Below are 23,475 nucleotides of genomic sequence, written 5' to 3'. Positions count from 1 at the left end.
TTATATATATATATATATATATATATATATATATATATATATATATATATATATATATATATATATATATATATATATATATATATATATTCCTAACTTTTATGGAGCAGTAAGGCACAGATAACATCCCGTAACAGCTGAAACTCCTCAAAATGAGAGTAACAATGGCCGTCCACCACATAAGCAACATTGTCTCTGCCTCATTGCACATTGTGAAGCGGCTGTTAATATTTGATAAAGTGGATTGTGCTGGCATTTTGCAAGCAGCTAAATAAATCAAGAATGAGTGATCACAATGAGCAATTCATTTAAAGGTTTAGAAGTATAATAATTACTCGACGCATGCAACGCGAAAAGCAGGGTTAAGCAATTGGTTCAAGTCTGTACGTCCGCCATCAACAAAGGTCAATTTGTGATCGAGGAACAAGTAAACTTAAATTGAATGTTATATTTTAAACACGAATTGGAACATGAATCGGAAAGAAAAAAAAAAAACTTTACTGTTTAACAGTACTCCGTCTCTGAATTTGGCCCGATCGCACGTGCGCAGAGAGGAATGAGATAATATTTTTACTCTGTTTGTCTGGCGGTCAAACAACATTGGAAATCATTCCAAACAGGAAAGTTGCTGTTTTTAAGGACGTCATAAAGGACACAAACAATAAGATCTTTCAATAAGATTTTAAACGATCTTTCAAATCATTGTTTTATTTCAATTGAAGTATTTACCTGAGCACTGCACAGGGCAACATGTTCTATGAACTCTCTCTTGTTTGTAATGTAAATACATCAAAACTTGTTTACATTCTCATGGGTTGCTAGGTAATGCTAAGCGGTGGAGTTTATGATTCCAAGTCGAAGACGGACGTTAACGGGTGGATCTGGAACTTGTAAACTGAAGTGGAAAACAAACATTGATTGTCATATTCTTGTCGCTGTTCCCATGTCGTTGTGCGTTGTTAACAACAGTGCCAATTTGAGTTATCATCATGTGAAATTCGTACGATAGGATCATGCATGGGCAGGATTGCTCCCATAGGAAGGTGGTGTTTCTCGGTTTTATGGCAATTTGATTGGAGAAGTGTCTGTGGCTTTTTGTCGTTTTTGTGCAGTGAGCGGCAGGAAGTTTCAGGCACCCTGATTCCAACTAACATTTGGACCATTAAAGGACTTAATAAAAAGGGGGGCTAGTTGTTTTGGTTTTACTATAATGCGGGTGGGGTTTGATTTTAAAAAGCTGGAGAAAGAGGAAATATGAAAATTGCAAAAAGGAAACGAAAGGAGATGACGGGAGAGATAAAGGAGCTCACAGAAGTGTGGGAGGAATGGAGAGAAAAAGGGAATGATGGTTCTGATGAGATTTCAACATGAGGAAGGAGGCGATGGGAGGGGGAAGGGGCATGAATGAAACATAAGGGTAGAGTGAACAATGGAATGAGGTGGGGAAGACCTCCAAAAAGTGCCATATTTGCATAATTGCACTGACCTGCAGGGACATAGTTGCAGAAGGGTGCCTCGCCCGCAGCACTGTCCACCTCCGTCCTACTCATTCGCTTTGCTGTACCTGCACATAGGAAAGGGAACGAGGGTCAAACAGAAGCAACTATAGTGAACCAGCGGTGGGAGTGGAGGAGCATGTGAACAGAAGCAAAAGAGAATTATCTCATCTTAAATCACTAATAAAACATTTCCAAAGGAGAAGCGTGCGAAACTTCATTTCAAGCACCAGTCTTGGATACCTATTCTTGATTTAAGAACCCATCGTCAAAAATTTAAAACTTGCTTAAATTGCAGAACATATCCCTAGATAGCCTTAAATGTCAGCAAGGAAAAAGCAATGTTGGAGGAAGAGCGAGGCAAGACGAAGTCCAAGGCATGCAAGAAGAAAACATGGCCGTTCACCTTCGGTGGAGGAGGTAATTAATATATTCAACGCAATTTATACCTTTTCATACACAACACGAGATCATAAAACTGTTACATCAGAATCTGATATTATATTTTCAATATCTACAACAGGTGTTATTAACTTTCAGAATACATGTTATGTACATCAATGGGTGTGTCACATGTTTAAGAGGATGCACAAATAGGAATGACAATCTCAGTTTGTAAAGCCTTACCGGAGCTTGAGTTAAATCCTTCAACAAGACATCAATGAGCTTTTAACCCCGAAAAGAATGATGGACATTTCCTGAAACCCCAACACTAGTGGATAACATTGAAAATCCTCAGTAGTGACAATCCGGTCTCTTATGGCGTATGCTCAGTGGTCGTCCTGTACGCAATATAGACGTAAAGCTCAAATTATATCTTAAACAAGGGTATGAACTCCTCCTTCACTCCGGAGGCAGTTTACATCTTCCCGGTTTGTAAGGAGCACAGGTTTTATCATTTTGTTTCAATAAAACACTTCCTGGTCCGTGACAATCCCAACGGCCAAATAAACTTCAATTGGTGAGTTGACAAAAATAATTCAGACAATTATATTTATTCATATTATTACGACAGAAATTGCATCGAGTCAAGAAAGAAGATGTTACAGCATTTTAGGATGAAATTACTTGTCAAGAGCATTGATTAGACAACAAATAAATTTTTAGTTATCTTCACCTCTGAGCTGTCTCTGCTGGGTTCGAATCCCAGCCCAAATATAAACTACCATTGCGGTGTTTTGCAGGGAGGGCGAGGCATCGAGGCATGTATCGTCCCTCGTGTGGACGTTCAACTTGGCGACCCATCTGCCCGCTTTAGTTGGTGGGTGTTAATGATCCCACAGTGTCATTCGCAAAGAGAACTATTGCCGGCACCATGGACAAATTCTCCATTTCTGCCACGACTGGCTGCTGGGAAGGACAACATGCCAACAGTAACCCATGCCGCGAAACTGTGTCCGCAGCTCGAAAGCTCTGCAAAGAGTACGGCATACATCATCATCACCACCATGGTTCATCGGGGGATTATGTGACGACAGTGCTCACTTGTGTAAAATACAATGAAAATGGTGTCGCTATAAAAGGAGAAAAAGACAAACAGTGAAAACCTCAAATGTGTCAAAAGGGTACGTCTTGAAGATCAATAGCTTGGAATTTGAGAATTTCCATCAAAGCCAGGCGCAGATAGCCACGGGGTCTGCAGTCCCTCTGTTTGATTGATTATTCCAGCTGGGCCAGTCATTAGTGGCATAAAGGGGAGGCCTCCAGGCCCCAGCTTTCTCGGGAAGGCCTTTGTGACAACATTACCCAGCCCTGCTGTTCGCTCTTGAGGAACAGGAACAACTGAACGGTTCATATCATTTTGATGTCATTGTTGTTATAAATATAGATAAGTTCCCTTCCAAGGAACTTTAAGAAGTGAGGATCAACCAGGAGGAGGCCATTAGGCCCATCAAAGTCTGTGCTATACTATTGCCAACTTACGGATGTTTGTCTGTGCTCTATCCATTGTTAAATGCTAAGTGTCAATCAAGGAAGCAGTGCGTACCATTTTTAATGTCCCAGACTCAGAGGGAACACTCCAACCATTACGCTACTGAGTCTTGGATGTTGCTGTTGTTTTTTTTTTTTCATCGTAATACGTTCACTCCTCTGTCTTCATTTGTGACATCACAGAGACAATATCCGTGTTGATTTGGCTACTTTGATTGCTCCATCACCGTCCGCCACGGAACCAAACTCAGGAGTTTCTCGCAATGATAGTAGGTGTTTTTTGTCGGAACACTGTCTGACCCAGAGATGCAGGCTAATTTCCTAATTATAAGTCAAAATAGTGTTCTGTGTGGACATCTCAAACCAAAGACAATTGAAAGGACATTTTAGACCTTAAAAGCATGTGCAAGGTTCCCGAAGCCCCATATAATCTTCTTTTCCTTCATGGGATTTCACTGGAAAATATAATTATTATTAATGCCTCTACGATTCCGTCTTACCCCACCCACCTCCTACTGAGCTTACCGAGCACATGAACCACTCAATCGCCATATTAGAGGGTGCTATCTCAACAGAGCCTGTGGTTAGCCACGTGCACACTCAAACTGGAGGAGATGGCAAATGTCCTCTTTCACAGCTGGCTTGTTTCCTGTGGGCGAGACCATGTTTGTGCATGCAGGAAGTATTCTGTACCATTGCCAATGATAACTGTTTGGCACGTTAAGCCCTCATTGGTGCAAACGGTTCATCAAGATAAGGTGATCCTTCCATCCAAATGGCTTTATCCCCGTTTCCTTGAATTGCAAATCTCTCACATTGTGTTTGCAAGGTAAGTTTTGCCGAGTCTCAGTCTTTATGACCATTTTTTTATCCAGATGTTTTCTGTATGATAAGATGACAGCTTCAAGTCAACATCTCACGGTAATCTTTGCACCTTGTTCATTGCAACAACAAACCAATTAAGTCATCTTCAAACCCTCACAGTAAGATACAGTTCCTTGCAAACACTGGGTCTTTTTGCTCCTCCAGGAATGATGGATACTGTCGGAGAGAACAAAAATGATGTTCATCTCATCACACTCTGACACCAAATCCTGGTGTAATTCCTCTTGTACCAAACCAAAAGGAAACAGTGGACAGACACGATATCGACAATCATGCTGAAACTATGGTAGTGACCAAGTGGTGGGGACACCAGATTGGCAATCCCAAAGATTGTGGGTTCAAATGTGACTGAAGGCTGCAGTAATATTAAAAATTTCAATTTGAAGCTTGTGGGAACCAAACTAGTATCTGGAGATGTATCATTTGGACAGGTTCCTCGTTTTGCTTTCTGTCAAAATGTTCATCACGACACCGAGGAGAGACCAAGTCATTAATATAATTGTTGTCATAAATGTGACGTTTCATGTCGATTGATTAAGCGGTTCCAGAGAAAATATTATTTAATATTTTCTCTTCGAACCAATATGGCTGCCAAACCATGTGACCTATCAATTATTCCTCAACAAATTTGTGCACCCATGGCTTGTGGAACATTTTTTGTGAAGTTTCCCCTCAATCTGTCCAGCCATTCTGGAGAAGAAGGTATTTTTGTACAGGTTTTAGGCTAAATCCAATATGGCTACCAAACCATGTGGCCTATGACATCATATCTGTGAACCTTTTGTTCCTCATGGATATGCAGTCGTATGTGTAAAAATTTGTCTCGATCTGTTCAGCCACTTCAGAGAAGAACATTTTTGAAGGTTCTTTTTTTTAACAATATGGCTGCAAAAATCACGAGACCGATAACATCATCCAAATTTTTTCTGGAGACCATTCTATCCCAAGATGACCCTCAAATATTTTCACACTGATCAGATGTAGCGTTCTACATACGCAATTATGATGTCATAATAAAGGCACCCATGATGTCCAAAAAAAAAATCACACACATTCCCTGTGATGAATACTTGCCATGTGCCAAGTTTCAATTTTTTTCCTTGGTGCGGAGATTGAGTTCCTTCAGAGATTGAGGCCCAAAGTTTATCCGTTTTACCAACGTGGCTGTCACACCACGTGACGTAAGTGTGTCTGATGATAATTATGACTCAATAATTCTACATGAGTAGTCTGCACCAATGGTGAAAATTTCGTCTCGATCTGACAAGCGGTTGCGGAGAAAAACATTAAAGTTCTGTGCAAACAAACAAACAAACAAACAAACAAACAAACAGACAGACAGACATACCCAAACACAATACCCTCTCTTTCGGCGAGTGTAATAAGTCTTTGGATGGTTCCCAATCTCAAAGCCATAAAGAAGAGGAGGAAAGATTATGGTTAGACATCTTGGTACTTATCAGAAAGCCTGTTTCAACAGCAAGCTTCCCAATAACCAAAACAACTAGAGGGTTCACAGAACACGATACCCCACGTGGTGTTCAATTTAAATAAAATAATGATTTTAAAGATCCGTCAAAATAAAAATGTGGAAGTTTAGCGCTACTTAAGCAGTCTTGTACACCACTCTTACACACTGTAATGTAGATGACGTTGAGTCACAGTTTTGGAAATGGAGGCTTTATCGATCACTGTAGAACACACCATCAATCAGCATGGTACATCGCTATCGAGACAGCCACTTCTTCACCCTGATACTGCACCCTCTCACGTGACACGTCCTCAAATGTTATATATTGGTAAAGAGCATATAGCAGGTTTTTTGGAAGTAACATGAAGGCGATTTGTCTTCTACAATGTTCAAGTATAAAATCAAATTAATTCCGATTATTTCCAATCAACTGCTGTTAATTCCGGGTTTACCGCTGTTTAACCCAGTGTCTATTACATCACCCAAACACGTTACATTAGTTATTCGTGCCTGTTGTTTGTGTCCTTTATAACATCCTTAAAAAGACAAGTTTCCTGTTTGGAATGATTTTCAATTTTGTTTGACTGCCTGACAGGCAGAGTAAAAAATATTATCTCATTTCTCCCCGTGCATGTGCGGTCGGGATGAATTCTGAGCCAAAATACTGTAAAAACGGCATTGTAGGTAGAGCATCGATGGAGGGAGGGGTGGGGGGGATATTTTTTACTTCCTTAAGGTTCTGTCCAATATGTCAAACATAGTTACAAGCGAAAATAAATTGTTCTGTCAAAATTAAACAAAATTACGAGGTACTGCAAGTATGCCTGGTGTTGGTTTAATGGTTAGCGTGGTGGGCTTGGGATCCCAGGATCCTGAGTTCAAATCCCACTCGGCTGTTGAATTAATACCAGATGGGGTTGACTCTGCCTGTCATCCTTCCGAGGTCGGCAAAATGAGTGCCAGCTTGCTGGTATCCTGTGTCGGAGTGGCGACCGATCTAGGATTGTGCCCAGTAGCCAAAGAGACTGCTTAGGCAGCATCAACGCTCTGCACAGAATATGGTCCCAATGGATGGATGGATGGATGGATACTGAAAGTAGGCTGGCAGGATGACTGATCTCTAAGCTGTCTTGCCTGGGTTGGAATCCCGACCCAGCTATAATCTATCATCATGGTGTCTCACAGGCAGGGTGATTCATCAATGTGTGTGCCATTCCTCAGTTGGATGTTAAACTGGGCGTCCCGTCTGCCGGCATTAATTGATGGACGTTAAAAATCCAACCTGTCCTTCCCAAAGAGTAGGCGAGTTATCGCCGGAACCCTGAACAAATTACAAATCCCTGCTCTAACCGACAGGGGGCATTGCATCAGCAGCACAACTGCACCCTCAGCCAATGATGCTACCCCGCAGCCTTGCGCTGCATACGAAAGAAAAAGATACCGTATCTCTGTTTGAGATATATGGGAAGAGATAGACTACGTTAGTTCTTGTCAATAAATGGAAATAAATAAATTTTGAAAAATCAACATTGTCTGAATAAATTGTGATAATTGAAAGTACCACCTTGTTATATTTGAGTCCAAACCTTTTTTTTAAATCAAACAGTCATCATATAATTACTGCATTGCAAAAGCCACATCCCCCAGGTTCCAGGTACGTGTAGTGTGTGTATCTGAGCTTTGAAATATAATGAGTGTTCTAATACAAATCCCAGCAGAAATTTCAATATTCAAAACATAGAATGATCTGTCATCATAATTATGCATTTCAACAATAGAATACTCCCCCCTATCAGCAACAAAACCACTCTGTGTCACCACTATCACTTAAAACTAGGTCCAGCCCTCCATGTAATTAATAACACATTAACTTCCACCTCTTTGCCCAGGTATCTCTAAGCTCCTTTCTGCATTAATTATTTACAAAAGAGACATATCAAATGCCCACTTGGTGATGTATTGAGTTTCCTTGCACAGGAGACTGGCATTTTGAAAGCTAGTCTTGTCTATACTGCATATAGTAATGGGCTCCCAAATAATTGCTTGAAGTATACTGCACATCACATTTTAAAAAAAACTAGAAGGGCACTCGGTAGAGTGCATACCTCCGCCACTCAATGCCTGATCCACGAGAACATATCGGGCCCAATACATTTTTTAATATCGTGCTATATATCGTTTTTGGCCATCTTCATGGTGAAGAATCACTTAAAGAAATTGTCGGACCCGGATCCGTATTGGGATCTTCACCAAAATTGAATCAATTTGTCTTGGTCATGCACCCAACGTGTCCAGCAAGTATCGTCCGAATCCGTACACAACTTTTTGAGATATCGTGCTATATATCATTTTTGGCCTGATCTCTCAATGGTGAAGAATCACTTAAAAATATTCTTGTATCTGAATCCAGATCCGGATCTTCACCAAATCGAATCAGTTCGTCCTTGTCACACACTGAACCTGTCCACAAAATTTAATCCAGATCAGTCCACAACTTTTTTGAGATATCCTGCACACAAACAGAGAGACGAACAAAACAGACAGAAAGGGACGAAAGCACAACCTCCTTCACCTTCGGTGGCAGAGGTAAAAACGTTAAATATCTGGCTCACTTAAAAATATATACATATATATATATATATATATATATATATATATATACTAAGAAGAAGAAGAAGAAAAAGAGGAAGAAGAAGAATAAAAATGAGTCCAAATATCAGTCAAAGGATGAAAGTTGAACTCACTAATTCAGACATCTGCAACTTTCCAGGACTACTACAAGGGGCTGTTAAAAATGTTCTCAGAATGAAACTAGAACAGCACTCGTTCAAGCACACACCTCTGCCAGGCTGAACAGTTTATGTTTTGTATCCCACTGATATGCCGGATCTGCATCCGGATGTGAACCAAAATCGAATTGGCTTGTTCGTGTCACCGAACCAACTCATCCACCAAGTTTTGTCATAACTCGTCAACAACGTTTTGATACATCATGCTATATATATCGTTTTTGGCCCCATCTCACAACGGTGAAGAATCACTTGGAAAGTCTAAAAAAACAAAACATTCGTATCTGGATCTGGATTTGGATCTTCACCAAAATCGAATTAATTTCATCACACATGCAAACAAACTATCCACCAAGTTTGGTCAAAAATCTGTCCACAAGTTTTTGAGATATCCTGCTCAAAGTCAAAGACAGACAAATAGAAAGATGGGTGAAAACATACTTCTGTACAACTTCAGTGGTGGAGGTAATTAGCAAATCACATTAGTTGAAGAGACTTAGACGTTTTTATAATTTTCAATATGTAAATATATATAGCAAGTATGAAGAATATTTCCTGACTCACGATATCCACATCATCGTATACGATATAGGAAGAGAGATGTTTGTGTGTGTGTGTGTGTGTGTGTGTGTGTGTGTGTGTGTGTGTGTGTGTGTGTGTCACCATCTTTCTCAGAGATGGCCAAACGGATCATTCTCAAACTTCCCGATGTTTATGGGTGAGTGCTGCGGAGTGGTTTAGGCCAAAAAAAAAAAAAACATAAATAAATAAAATAATTGAACAAAAAAGTTGGAATTTTTTTGGATAATTTTTTTAATTGCTCTTGTGCCTAAGCATTTGTAGCTATATAAAAGGTAATTTTAATTGATCCCCGACCCCATTCCTTAGTAGGTGGAGGGAAAAGTTTTAGACCCCCACAATTTTTTTTTGAAAAAAAAACAACAACATTTGATTTCTTCAAAAAAATGTCAACAAGATTAGAACTGATGTATATACATAATAAATTCTATATATGTGTGTGTGTAATTTAAAAATTTAATAAATTGGCATTCCTTCAACAATTCAGTGAGTGGTTAGAAAAAATATATATATATAATTTAAAAATGTAATAAACTGACATTCCTTCGACAATAACTTGTATCTCATTCACTGTACATTTCACGTATTAAACTCCCAAAACATTGTGACTTCTCTTACTCAGAGCTTTACAATGCACTTTTAACAGGCAATTTATACAAAAGTATAATTTCTCTGGACAAGCAATATCATTTCCTCTAAAAAGTAAGCACGAAATTCAAAACTTGAGAAGAAATAGATCTGATCATTATGTATTTCTTCACTGGAGCAACGTTGTTGTTGTTAGCAAATTCCTTCATTTTTGAAGCAATATGCATCTGATAAATGAAAGCCACATGTTGGAATAAGGCTTCTTGAACTGATGTGGCAAACCTTTGAAATAGACGAACCAGTGACAGTCCAATTTGCCAGAATGGCAACTTCATTTCATAAAGGCTGTTTACTAATAATAATAATAATAATAATAATAATAATAATAATAATAATAATAATCTTTATTGTCCCGTGTCCAGGGAAATTCCTTTTTGGTGACACCGGAAAGTTCAAACATTATGAATAAACATAAAACATAAAACATCAAAAGGAGTAATAAAACAGGGTAAACAATATGGAAGATGGATGGAAGGTTTACATGAGTCATCATTACATTATAAATTACAGAACAACTCCCACATATGTGTCCGGGATAAATTGTCAACACACAACGACCTCAATAAAATTTGCAAAACTTATTAGTCTCGGTAGTCTAAAAAGTAATTTTTTCAGTTGTAGTTCAGTTGGGTTAAATTTTAAAATATACCAAACGAGTTTTCCAAAGACGAAAAGTGTTCAGTTTACATCAAAAACAAACAAAAATAATTGATTATAAGTTAACAAAGTTAATAATAATGATGACTAAAAATAAACAAACAAAGCTGAGAAATACAATACATCAACAAAACCGATAATGTGGCTGTGACGGCAGGTTATTGCATCTGACATACCCGACCTATTCCCTCCAGAACAAAAAGTTATTGTAACCGCTATGATGTCACCAAAGTCCATGTAACAAAGTAATGGCTGTCATGTGATCATATTGTCCACTAAAGAGCATCACCAGTAACTTTTGATCACATACAAAATGAGGAGGGTAATGTACATGTGCTTCAAAAAGATTGATACAACTTTAACTTCCTGCAATTTCTTTGTTTTTTGACCGACACCGTTTTACTTTTCAGGGTTTGGTGGTGCTGTCGTGTATTTGTTCTCTGGGATTTCTAGCTCCATAGCGAAACTATGCCATGAATAGTGAAGGAGAAGGTGAACGTGGTGGCTCTGTGGTACGAGACTAAATCATATGTAGATCCCCCGCCGGAGATATGCCAGGAATATGACCTCAGAACACGTGATGGACTCACCAATTGTGCCTCAATGTATTGTGAAACATTTTGAGCACAATGGAACAATGAACAACCAAAGCAAGGGCAACAGTGGCAGGCCAGCATCATTAACCAAGAGCCAAGCCAACATTGACACCATGAAGTGAGCTCCACCAGACCGTACTCCAGAAGTTCCAAAATGATCTAGCCCAAAAGGACACCATACACGAGCTCAGCATGACCTGGTTTATGCAGGATGGTGCCCCCCCCCGCCCTCCCCATCAACATACAGCTGGTGACACCATCACTTTCCTGTGGTAGCTCTTCAGAAACCACCTCGTTGCCGTGGGTACCGCTCATGACTGGGCACCCCATAGCCCAGACTTGAACATCGGACTACTGGTTTGGGGGGGGGGGCTGCCAACGGCTCTGTCTATGCCAACCACCCTGCCACACTGAATGATCTGAAGCAGGAGGTGTCAGATTACCTCCAGGCAGTGCCACATGAGACCTACAGGAAAGTTGGACAGACCGTTGGAGTCAGGATCAATGCCTGTCAGAACCGCGGAGGGACACACATAGAGAACATTAATTACAAGGATTTTGTATAAATGCAAATGTCAGACCTTGGGCTCTCACTAACTCAAGCAATGACTTACTGCAATAGCAATCAGTAATAGAAAATACCATGTCATGAGTTTTCAAGAAATGTTTGATTCACGTTCCTGGGGTTTCTGTTTCTTTGTAAATAAATATTTAAAGTTGCTTCACTCTTTTTGAAACACCCTGTGTGTATATATATATATATATATATATATATATATATATATATATATATATATATATATATATATATATATATATATATATATATATATATATATATATATATATATATATGTATGTACATAAACAGGGTGTCCCAAAAAAAATGTACTCACTCTTTAAATGATAATAAATGCGTTCTTTATTGACTTAGAAACAAGATTAATGGTTGAATGTATAAATGGATAATTGCATGTTCACAAATGTTCAAACTGATGACCATCACGTTCCAAACACAGCCGATAACATGGACCAATGGATTCAACAGCGTTACAAATCATTTCATTTGGAACTGCAAGACATTGTCTTTCAATTTCCTCTTTCAGCTCATCGACTGTTGCTGGTTTTGAGCCGTAAACCTTATCTTTGAGATATCCCCATAAAAAGAAGTCCATTGGAGTGAGGTCTGGGGAAAGTGCAGGGAATTCAACACTACCTCTTCACCCAATCCATCTGTTCGGAAAAGTTGCTTACATCACGGTGGTAGTGGGGAGGTGCTCCATCTTGCTGAAAGTAAATCTCTTCGTCACCAAATGTCTCTTCGACACGTGGAACGACGGATTCCTGCAGCAAGTTTAAATAAACATCCCCAGTGACAGTTTGGTCAAAAAAGAATGGCCCCAGGATGCCCAATGCTGATATCCCACACCACACAGTAACCACTGGTAAGTTTAAATGGTGTTCAATAGTAACATGCGGATTTTCAGGAGCCCAGTAGGTGCAATTGTGTCGGTTAATTGAGCCATTTAACTTGAAGCTGGCCTCATCGCGACAAATAATTTTGGATGGAAATGCTGGATCTTCATCGCATTTGCCCACGTACCACTCACAAAATTCAGCTCTCCGGTCAGGATCGTCTTCATTTAGAGCGTGGATTAATGTGCGAATGTAACTTTTCCAATAAATTCGCTTCAAAATGCGATGGGCGCTTGATTTTGGGATTCCTGTCTCACGAGCCATTTGTCGTACAGATTTCCGTGGGGATCGGTGGAGGGTTTCCAGCAATTGATTTTCCTTTGCGGGGGTGGTTGATGACCGTGGTCTTCCTGAACGCTCCTTGTGGACGTCATGCACAGTTCCATCTGTTTCAAACTTATCTCGGATGCGAGCAATGGTGCGTCGCGTTGGTGGATCTTTCTGAAAATGTCTTAGAAACTGTGGTTGCACTTCCATGATGTTTTCGTGCTTCCAGTAGCACTTCATGATAAATTTTCTTTCTTCCAAACCTAGTTGTACTTCTGGCATTATTAGGGTCAATTTGATCTGAAAATAAATGAAAAATTCAATGAGTTATGAGGAGCCAAAATGTGAGTACATTTTTTTGGGACACCCTGTGTATATATATATATATACATATATATATATATATATATATATATATATATATATATATATATATATATATATATATATATATATATATATATATATATATATATATATATATATATATATATATATATATATGTATATATATATATATATATATATATATATATATATATATATGTATATATATATGTATATATATATATATATATATATATATATATATATATATATATATATATATATATATATATATATATATGTATATATATATGTATATATATATATATATATATATATATATATATATATATATATATATATATATATATGTATATATATATATATATGTATATATATGTATATATATATATATATATATATATATATGTATATATATGTATATATATATATATATATATATATGTATATATATGTATATATATATATATATACATATATATATGTATATATATATATATATATATATATATATATATATATGTATATATATATATATATATATATATATATATATATATATGTATATATATATATATATATGTATATATATATATATATATATATATATATATATATATATATATATATATATATATATATATATATATATATATATATATATATATATATATATATATATATATATATATATATATATATATATATATATATATATATATATATATATATATATATATATATATATGTATATATATATATATATATATATATATATATATATATATATATATATATATATATATATAGATATATATATATATATATATATATATATATATATATATATATATATATATATATAGATATATATATATATATATATATAGATATATATATATATATATATATATAGATATATATATATATATATATATATATATATATATATAGATATATATATATATATATATATATATATATATATATATATATATATATATATATATATATATATATATATATATAGAGATATATATATATATAGAGATATATATATATATATATATATATATATATATATATATATATATATATATATATATATATATATATATATATAGAGATATAGAGATATATATATATATATATATATATATATATATATATATATATATATATATATATATATATATATATATATATATATATATATATATATGTATATATATATATATATATATATATATATATATATATATATATATATATATATATATATATATATATATATATAGATATAGAGATATATATATATATATATATATATATATATATATATATAGATATAGAGATATATATATATATATATATATATATATATATATATATATATATATATATATATATATATATATATATATATATATATATATATATATATATATATATATATATATATATATATCTATCTGGCAGGATGGCTGAGAAGTACACGCACTCTCCTCTTAGCCTTCGAGCCTGGGTTCAATTCTCGGATCAGCTATAAACTGTCATTGTCATCCAGTGTTGCACAGGCAGTGTGATTCATCAAGGTGTATGCCGTCCCTCGGATGGGCATTAAACTGGGAATCCTGTCCGTTTCCTGCCATCAATGCAAGAGCTCAAAATCAATATGGTGGCAAACGAGATAATAGAGATGAAGATGGAGCAGCAAATAATTATTTAATTTCTTATCAAATTTCTAACAAAAACATTATTCCTGTTCATATTTGCAGATGATTGGCTGCACAGTATGGTGGTGATTGCACGTCATGATCATGCAGTTAACCATTCTCATTATACTTAGGAACAACAAGTTTTACTGCCTTTTTCACTTTGGCAGCATGGACGATGCTACCTACATTCGAGCTATCATGACAAAATGCTCGAGTTCTGCAGTTAATGCGAGAGTTGCTTCCTTATAACTGTGCTGAATGGAGTGTTACAAACCAGACTTGATGGCGTAACTGTTGGAGTGTCTGCTCTGATCGTTTGAGAGGTCGGTGGTGCGAACCCCAGCCGAGTTGTACCAAAGACTTTAAAATAGAATAGACCACCTTTTAGAGATCACGACATAATGCCCGACCTCTACAGTTAACACAAGAGATTCTTCCTTGCAACTGTGCCGAATGGAACGTTTTGACAATTTTAAAACAGCACTATTGTACCGTCTTGACAATGGATTTAAAATTGGTTTACGTCCCTTGCTAAACACAAATTAGTATTTTCAAACAATCATGTTATTGTGTATAGGAGAATGGACTCCCTAGTTAAATAGTTCAATTCGCACTCTGTGAATTAATGGGGCAGCTGCTTGCTGGTGTTCAGAAAACTGCGCCTGTTGCAACTTGCTGCCCACCCAATGAAATTTAACATTTGTGACAATGCATGCCACGGATGTCGTTGTTTTGATAAGTGACAGAGGCATTATCTATCCCAGACCTCAGCATTCCCATTCGTAGAAGCCACTAGTCTCTGCTTGAGAACACCTTATCGAAGCTTCACGATGACTTCAGCGGAATCCGATCGACGGTTGAATCTTCGGTGCTGGCATCAACGAAGAAATATTTGTCAAACGTATTTCTGGTACTCCGGCATTGTCGTGTGTCGTGCCAGCAGGCTGTGCAAACTGACCTTCATTTTTGCATAAAATAACCCCAGGCACTGGGCTAGACACCAGACATGTTTATTTAAACCGAACTCTGAAAATCTGCTTCGAGGATGGCTTAGGGGTCAGCATATGCACGCACAACAACCAGAAGGCAGCTGAACACTCAAGAGTCACCGTGACTACCATACACCATAACCTCTGATTACGTGTCCTCAGTCTGACTCAGACTTTGATTATATTTTTGCGGTCAGTTTAGTTCAAGCAAGAGAGCAAAAAAAAAAGGAATGAGAGACAAATGAAAATGAGATCATTCACTGGGAAATGTACAATCACGTGTGTTTTTCTCCTTGAAATGTAGTTATTTTAACAGAATGGTCAACAATAAAACTTGTTTTTACAAGAACAATGAACATAATAAAGCAATGTATTTTCAAGTTGGGAATAAGAAAAAGAAAGTTTGTGTTGGCTTGTTTAGTGTTCCCATCTGAGCAAATAACTTGATAGTGCTTGGATCTCAGATTCAGATTACTGTGTTGATACGTCCAGATCCAACCGGATACTGTGGAGGTGCCCCTCTTATCTTTGAGCTGTCTAATCTCACTTAGATTCTCAGGCCGACTATAAGCTGTTAGATTAGCACGTCGCAGGAAGACTGCTGCATCATAAAAAGTCGGTCGCTCGGATGATTGGTTGGACACCCTGTCATTTGTTGGTTGGTTGGTTGGTTGGCATTTGTTTGTGGGCATTAAAGACCCCTTGGTGTTTTTCACGAAGACTAGGCAAGGTATCGCCTGTACCCTAAACAAATGACAAAGTCCTGCCGAAATAAACTACAGTCAAATATCAAGCTAAGCAAGCCAGTTCCTGAAAGAGGTTGGCCAAACTTTCCCCTTGGACAACCCCACAAGAAGGTGGAATTAATTGGGCCCATAAATAAATAGTAGTAGTTGTAGTAGTGGTAGTAGTTATAGTAGAGGTAGTACAAGTAGTATAGGTTTAGTCGTCCACTCTCTAATATTGCTCCTATAAATTAATACAACAACACACTGATGTCTCCTAATGTCCTTGTCATACCTGTAATTTATCAAGTAAGGTGGTGCAAGACCCCTCCCCATCCCTCTGAATACATGCACCCTCTGCAGTCCTTTTATTTAATTGAAATTGCCTGCCATACCATCAACCAAGAAGCCCTCCGGTGAGGATGTTCAGGACACTGAACATGAAACCATGACCAAGGAGGTTATACATGGGCTTAACACCCTGTCCTACTTCCTCGAAAAGTTCTCTCATAAACCTGAGAGCACCGTTTACAAAAGGATCTCCAAAGGATAGCATTATGAGCCACCGCCTAAAGGAGGAAACATGTAGATGTGGGAATTTTTGTTATCAGCAGTCTTGTGCAGGATCATTTCAGACTTGATGTCTTTCTATAGTTGGAAATCTGCAGGGCGCATGTGGTCCACCATCAACCCCCTTCTGGTGAAACGACCTAAATCCGGGATCACTGCTCACCGCCACTCATTCGTTCCTCTTTCTTCCCACCTGTGCAACCAACTTCCACATTTTCTTCGATTTCAATCTTCCCTCCAGATCTCCAAGATAGCTATTCACCACCATCTCAGATCATCCCCATTTCCACCCCATGCATTCTCTCCTGCCCCCCATTCCTCCCCTTTCCCATTGGTTGTCCAAGTCTGCCTCTATCTTGGCCTTCAACTCTACCTTTGGTGTTTCCCCCCTCTCTCTCTGCTGTTCCTCTTATCTTGTTCAGTGTACTAGCTCTTCCACGAGCCCCGACTATGTCTACAATATTTTTTTTTTTAATAATAAAATGGGTTTAAATCAGAGCACCAGGAGGAATTGTGCATGAAGGGTAGAAACAAGGTCTTACAGGGCTTAGTAAAGCTCAAAAGTATAAATGGGGGAAACCAAGACGTGGTACTGGATCAGTGTCGCTCAAGCAATAGAGCAAACTTTTAGCCACGATGCCAAACATGCACAGACCCGACAAAGTCATATAACATGGCTGACAAAGCCATAATTCATAGAAGAAGAAGAAGAAGAAGAAGAAGAAGAAGAAGAAGAAGAAGAAGAAGAAGAAGAAGAAGAAGAAGAAGAAGAAGAAGAAGAAGAAGAAGAAGAAGAAGAAGAAGAAGAAGAAGAAGAAGAAGAAGAAGAAGAAGAAGAAGAAGAAGAAGAAGAAGAAGAAGAAGAAGAAGAAGAAGAAGAAGAAGAAGAAGAAGAAGAAGAAGAAGAAGAAGAAGAAGAAGAAGAAGAATAATAATAATAATAATAATAATAATAATAATAATAATAATAATAATATTTTCTTGCACTGTTGAGTATTCTTTGTCTTCTTCCTTTGGATGCTGCCTCTGGCTGTGGGTATCATCATCTGCTGAGATGTGTGGTTGTGCCACTGATGCAGTTCCCCCTGTAGGTTAGAGCAGGAATTTGGAATTGTTCCGGGTATGCCAACGATAACTCGTCTACTCTTCTCGAAGTGCACCGTGGGATCTTTAACGTCTGTCAACTCATGTTGGTAGAATGAGCGACACCCAGTTTAACATGCATCTGATGTACGAGACACACATTGATGTATCATATTGCCTGTGAAACACCAGGGCGACAGTTTAGAGCTGGGTTGACAGTTGGCGAGACATCTCAGAGGTCAGTGCGCATACCGCTAGGATATCCTACCAGCACCATCAAACTTATTGATGCATTAACAGGAAGTCGACAGCTATGTTTTAAGATAGGAAGCAAACATAATGTTTCCAGCCAGTAAATAATATGCAAATAATGAGATATGGAAATGAATTGAGCCACTACTCAAGTTGTTTGCATCTCTGAGTGAATTGATCGCCATTTTTGTGTGCTTCTTACCATTCACCATGTCAGTCATTTCAATAATCTGTGACTGCATAATAAATAGAGATTTTGTGGCCGTAGCTATGTCAGCAATATTCACTCGTTGATTGGTCATGCCACTGTCCAATCGGGTGTGCCGGGTTTTCCCTTCACTCGTCGATTGGTCATGGCACTGAAGTACAATATTGTTTATTACCATGCAGTGTCTATCGCATGCTTTCCTAACCTCGTGACATCCTGGGGATTACTACGTATATTGATTGTGGTGCTATCATTGACAATTTTATGTTTCTTTGACTCCACGGACACTAAGCGACCATCCGTGTTCAGTGCGCTGACGCGGGTACTCCCACCCAGAGGGCGGGGGTGCCCGCTGCTAAATATAATCATGCATTTGTTCCTTCAAAATGATTTTTCTGTGATTCCACTTTATCATCTGATTCAATGTTTTATTCCCCTTTATCGGAAATGTGGGGCTCCTGAAGCAATCTAACAGCAAGTGAAACATTGGGTAGTTTGCTATTGCATTGCCAGTGACAGTCAGGAAAGGAATTTTGATTTCGGCCAAGGTACCAGGATGCAATGGCCTACTGTTTCCGAAAGGCACCGTAGGAACATGAACATTCCAGCGGGTGCAGTATGTGCTTTTGACATCAGCCAGTTCCTCCAGCCTTTTCTCAAAAGTGGTCCAACCAGCCCCGGACAGTGACATGTCCTTTCTTTATTTTAAAGGCAACCTTATGGAAGGAAGTGTTTATAGTTAATTACGTTCTCCCATTTTCATCATGTTTGTCTTATTGAAGTAGAGAATTATATCTTTCAATATTATTTTATATTTGATGTACCATACTCCCCACAGGGTGTTCTTGCTACCGAAGCAGGTTTCCAGCAAGGGTTATCCTGGGTGGAGTGAAATTGCCTTCCAGAGTTGTTTTTCCATGCTCTATCATTTAAATGCTGAGAGTCAAGCAAGGAAGCAGCACGTACCATTTAAAGAAAGTCTTTGGTATGACATCACCAGGTTTGAACCACCGACATGTCAAACTCGGAGCAGATGCTCTAACCATGATCACACCACGTAAACTGGTTCTTGCAGAATTTTGTTATTTTTAAAATAAATTTTAATGCTAAACTGAAAAACCAAGTTAATTTTATTGTTTTACTTCTATTTCTGACCCCAAAAAGCAAACTACTGATTAATTGTCAAATAACACTGCTAAATCTGAGAAGTATAATGTTATGATACACAAATGAGATTCACATTTCCATATACAATGGCAAACTTGATCAATCAGGCATGACATGTTTCACATAATCATGTACACCTATTGTTATTCCATAAAACAAATGCTTTATATTTACAATTTTATTTGCAAAGGTAATGATAAAAAGCAATTAAAGATTTCACACCCTTGCCAGGACTTGTTTTGTCTGGTTTTATTGTATATATTTTATAGACGGACCCTGCTTTTTGCAGGGGATATGTTCCTGGAAAATGCCATGAATAGCGGGGGATAGGTTCCTGGAGGTCGTGATTCAGAAGAGAAAATCAAAAATACCATGAGAAACTGCAAATATGCCCCCCAAAAAACACAAATATGTGAAAAAAGTGCAAATATGGCCACAAAAAAACACAAATACGTGAAAAAAGTGCAAATATGGCCACAAAAAAACCACGAATACATGAAAAAACCCTGCAAAACATGATAAACTACGAAACTGTGGAAAAAAATGTGAATGCGCCAACGGTAAACTGTGAAAACACAAAAAACAAAAACCGTGAATATGCAATAAAAAACTGTGGAAAAACTGCAAATATGCCTATGAAAAACCACAAATACGCGAAAAATACTGTGACAACATGATAAACCATGAAAACATGAAAGAAAGAAAAAAACATGAATACGCCCGTGAAAAACTGTGGGTAAGCTGCAAATAGACCCACGAAAACCGCAAATACATGAAAAAAAACTGTGAAAACATGATAAACCATGAAAACATGAAAGAAAGAAAAAAACGTGAATACGCCCGTGAAAAACTGTGGGTAAGCTGCAAATAGACCCACGAAAACCACAAATACATGAAAAAAACTGTGAAAACATGATAAACCATGAAACAGTAAAAAGAATCATTAATGGACCAATGATAAACCATGAAAGCATGAAAGAAAGAAAAAAAACTGTGGATATGCCAACGAAAAACCATGAATACACGAAAAAAAACTGCGAAAACATGATAAACCATGAAACAGTGAAGAAAACCGTGATTGTGCTGACGATAAACCATGAAAACACAAAAAAAAGAAAAAAAAAACGTGAATACACCTACGATAAATAATGAAAACAGGAAAGAACGAAAAAAACGTGAATACGCTTGCAAAAAACTGTAAAAAAAAACTGCGAATATGCCAACAAAAAAACTATGAATACATGGAAAAAACTGCTAAAACATGATAAACCATAAAACAGTCAAAAAAACCTGTGAATGTGCTGATGATAAACCATGAAAACACAAAAAAAAAACGTGAATACACCTATGATAAATAATGAAATCAGGAAAGAAAGAAAATAACGTGAATACGCTCGCAAAAAACTGCGATAAAAAACTGCAAATACGCCCACAAAAAAACTATGAATACATGGAAAAAAAAACCTGCTAAAACATGACAAACCATGAAATAGTGAAGAAAAAAACGTGAATGTGTTGACGATAAACCATGAAAACAAAAAAAAAGTGTGAATACACCTATGATAAATAATGAAATCAGGAAAGAAAGAAAATAACGTGTATACGCTCGCGAAAAACTGCGAAAAAAAAACTGTGAATCTGCCCACAAAAAAACTATGAATACATGGAGAAAAACTGATAAAACATGAGAAACCATGAAACAGTGAAAAAAAAACATGAATGTGCCAATGATAAATAATGAAAATGCGAAAGAAGGAAAAAAACGTGAATACGCTCACGAAAAACAGTGGAAAAACTGCAAATATGCCCACAAAAAAACACTAATACAAGAAAAAAAAAACTGCGAAAATATGACAAACTACGAAACAGGGGAAAAAACCATGAATGTGCCAATGATAAACCATGAAAACGAGAAAGAAAGAAAAACACTGTGAATATGCCCACGAAAAACCACGAATACATGAAAAAAACAGCGACAACAAGATAAACCATGAAACCGTGACAAAAACTGTGATGCGCCAACGATAAACCATGAAAACACACAAAAAAATAAGCATGAATGCACCTCCGATAAATAATGAAAACGGGAAAGAAAGAAAAAAACGTGAATATGTTCGTGTAAACTGTGGAAAAAACTGCAAATATGCCCATGAAAAACCATGAATATGTGGGACAAAACTGCGACATGATAAACCATGAAACCGTGAAAAAAAACCGTGAATGTGCTGACGATAAACCATGAAAACACAAAAAAGAAAAAAAAACGTGAATACACCTTCCATAAAGTATGATAACACGAAAAACATTTAAAAGTGAATACACCTGCAAAAAACTGTGAAAAAACTGTGAATATGCGAAGCACGGTGGTACCGCAAATGCAGAAGCAGGTCACATTTTATCAACCGGGAATACATGGGGTCTGCAAATAGCGAATCCGTGAATAGCGGGGTCCGACAATACTCACGTTCCAATTATGATGTACATACTTTGTAGACGTACTCGCATTCGAATCGTACACACTTTATGTAGAGGTTCTCGGTTGAAAAAAAGATAACGTGCAAAAATTGTGATCTACTTTGGCACGAGATGTGTGGAGAAACAGACAAACAGACAAACAGACAGACAGACAGAAAAATGTACCCAAATGCAATACCATCTCCTCTGGCGAGGGTAGCGATGGTGAAGTGACTCTTGTGTATAGTTCGCACTTTTGTTGCTTAAAACAACCAGAAGTGAACTAAACGCACCAGTTCACTCATTTCATCAATTGGAATGAAGAACAGAAACGTGGGTAAAAGATGTACATTGATCGCGAAATATTTCACGCAGTGAACATTAATGTAAAAATAAAATAAATAAATAAATAAATAATGATGGATAAAAGATGATTTCAGTTCGATTTTTGATATTTTAAAAACATTCGACATTTATGAGCTCCATGTTAACTTTTTAAAAATTCCTCTAATATCGAGTATTCATATCATCATCAATGATGTGATTGTTTTGCATGAAACCTAATATTTAAATAAACTCCATAATTTTCTATTTTGATCAAATAACCAACTTTTTAGTTTTTGGTTCTCTAGATTCATGCATCATATTATCAAGGCCATAAATTACTGATGTGGGAAGATTGCCAGAAAAGAACAGATTCTTAGATTATTTTATTACCCTGAAAATACATTTTATTATCATGAAAACAATAAATATATTATTTTATGACTCTGAAAAGGGCAGTCAGGAGAGCCGAGACTAGAGGTCTGCACACTCCCTTTTGATTTGAACTCTCTTACATGGGTTTGAATCCTGGGCCAGCTATAAACTGTCATCCTGGTGTTTCCCATGTAATCAATGGGTGTTGCGTCCTTGAGACGAACGTTAAACTGAGCGTCCAACTTGCCGGTATTAATTGACGAATGTTAAAGATCGCGTGGTGTCCTTCATGAAGAGTAGGCGAGCCATTGCCAGCATCCCGAACAAATTATAAATTCCTGCTGGACTTAAGCGAGTATCCTGTGCGTCTGAGTGGTGACCCCGTTTAGTTCCAGGATTGTAAGCCACATTCATTTATTTTCATGAAATTTTTTTTAGACTAAATTAATTTGCTTGCGACATGTTC

General features: G+C 37.0%; 1 protein-coding gene across 2 annotated transcripts in view; it reads right to left on the bottom strand.

Moving 5' to 3' along the window:
- LOC147035672 (protein phosphatase EYA1-like) overlaps positions 1–23,475 on the bottom strand; it is a 386,713-nt gene that overhangs the window by 316,262 nt on the left and 46,976 nt on the right. For both annotated transcript variants that reach the window (XM_085846578.1, XM_085846569.1), the window contains exon 2: positions 1,487–1,564. In XM_085846578.1, coding sequence (XP_085702704.1) covers positions 1,487–1,564 — 78 coding nt within the window. The remainder of the gene's footprint in view (positions 1–1,486; positions 1,565–23,475) is intronic.

Source organism: Eptatretus burgeri, chromosome 1, assembly GCF_056783735.1.
Source record: "Eptatretus burgeri isolate ZD-2024b chromosome 1, Ebu_testis_v1, whole genome shotgun sequence".
NCBI lineage: Eukaryota > Metazoa > Chordata > Myxini > Myxiniformes > Myxinidae > Eptatretus > Eptatretus burgeri.
The sequence above is the reverse complement of the archived record's forward strand: the minus strand, read 5'-3'. Positions and strand labels throughout refer to the sequence as shown.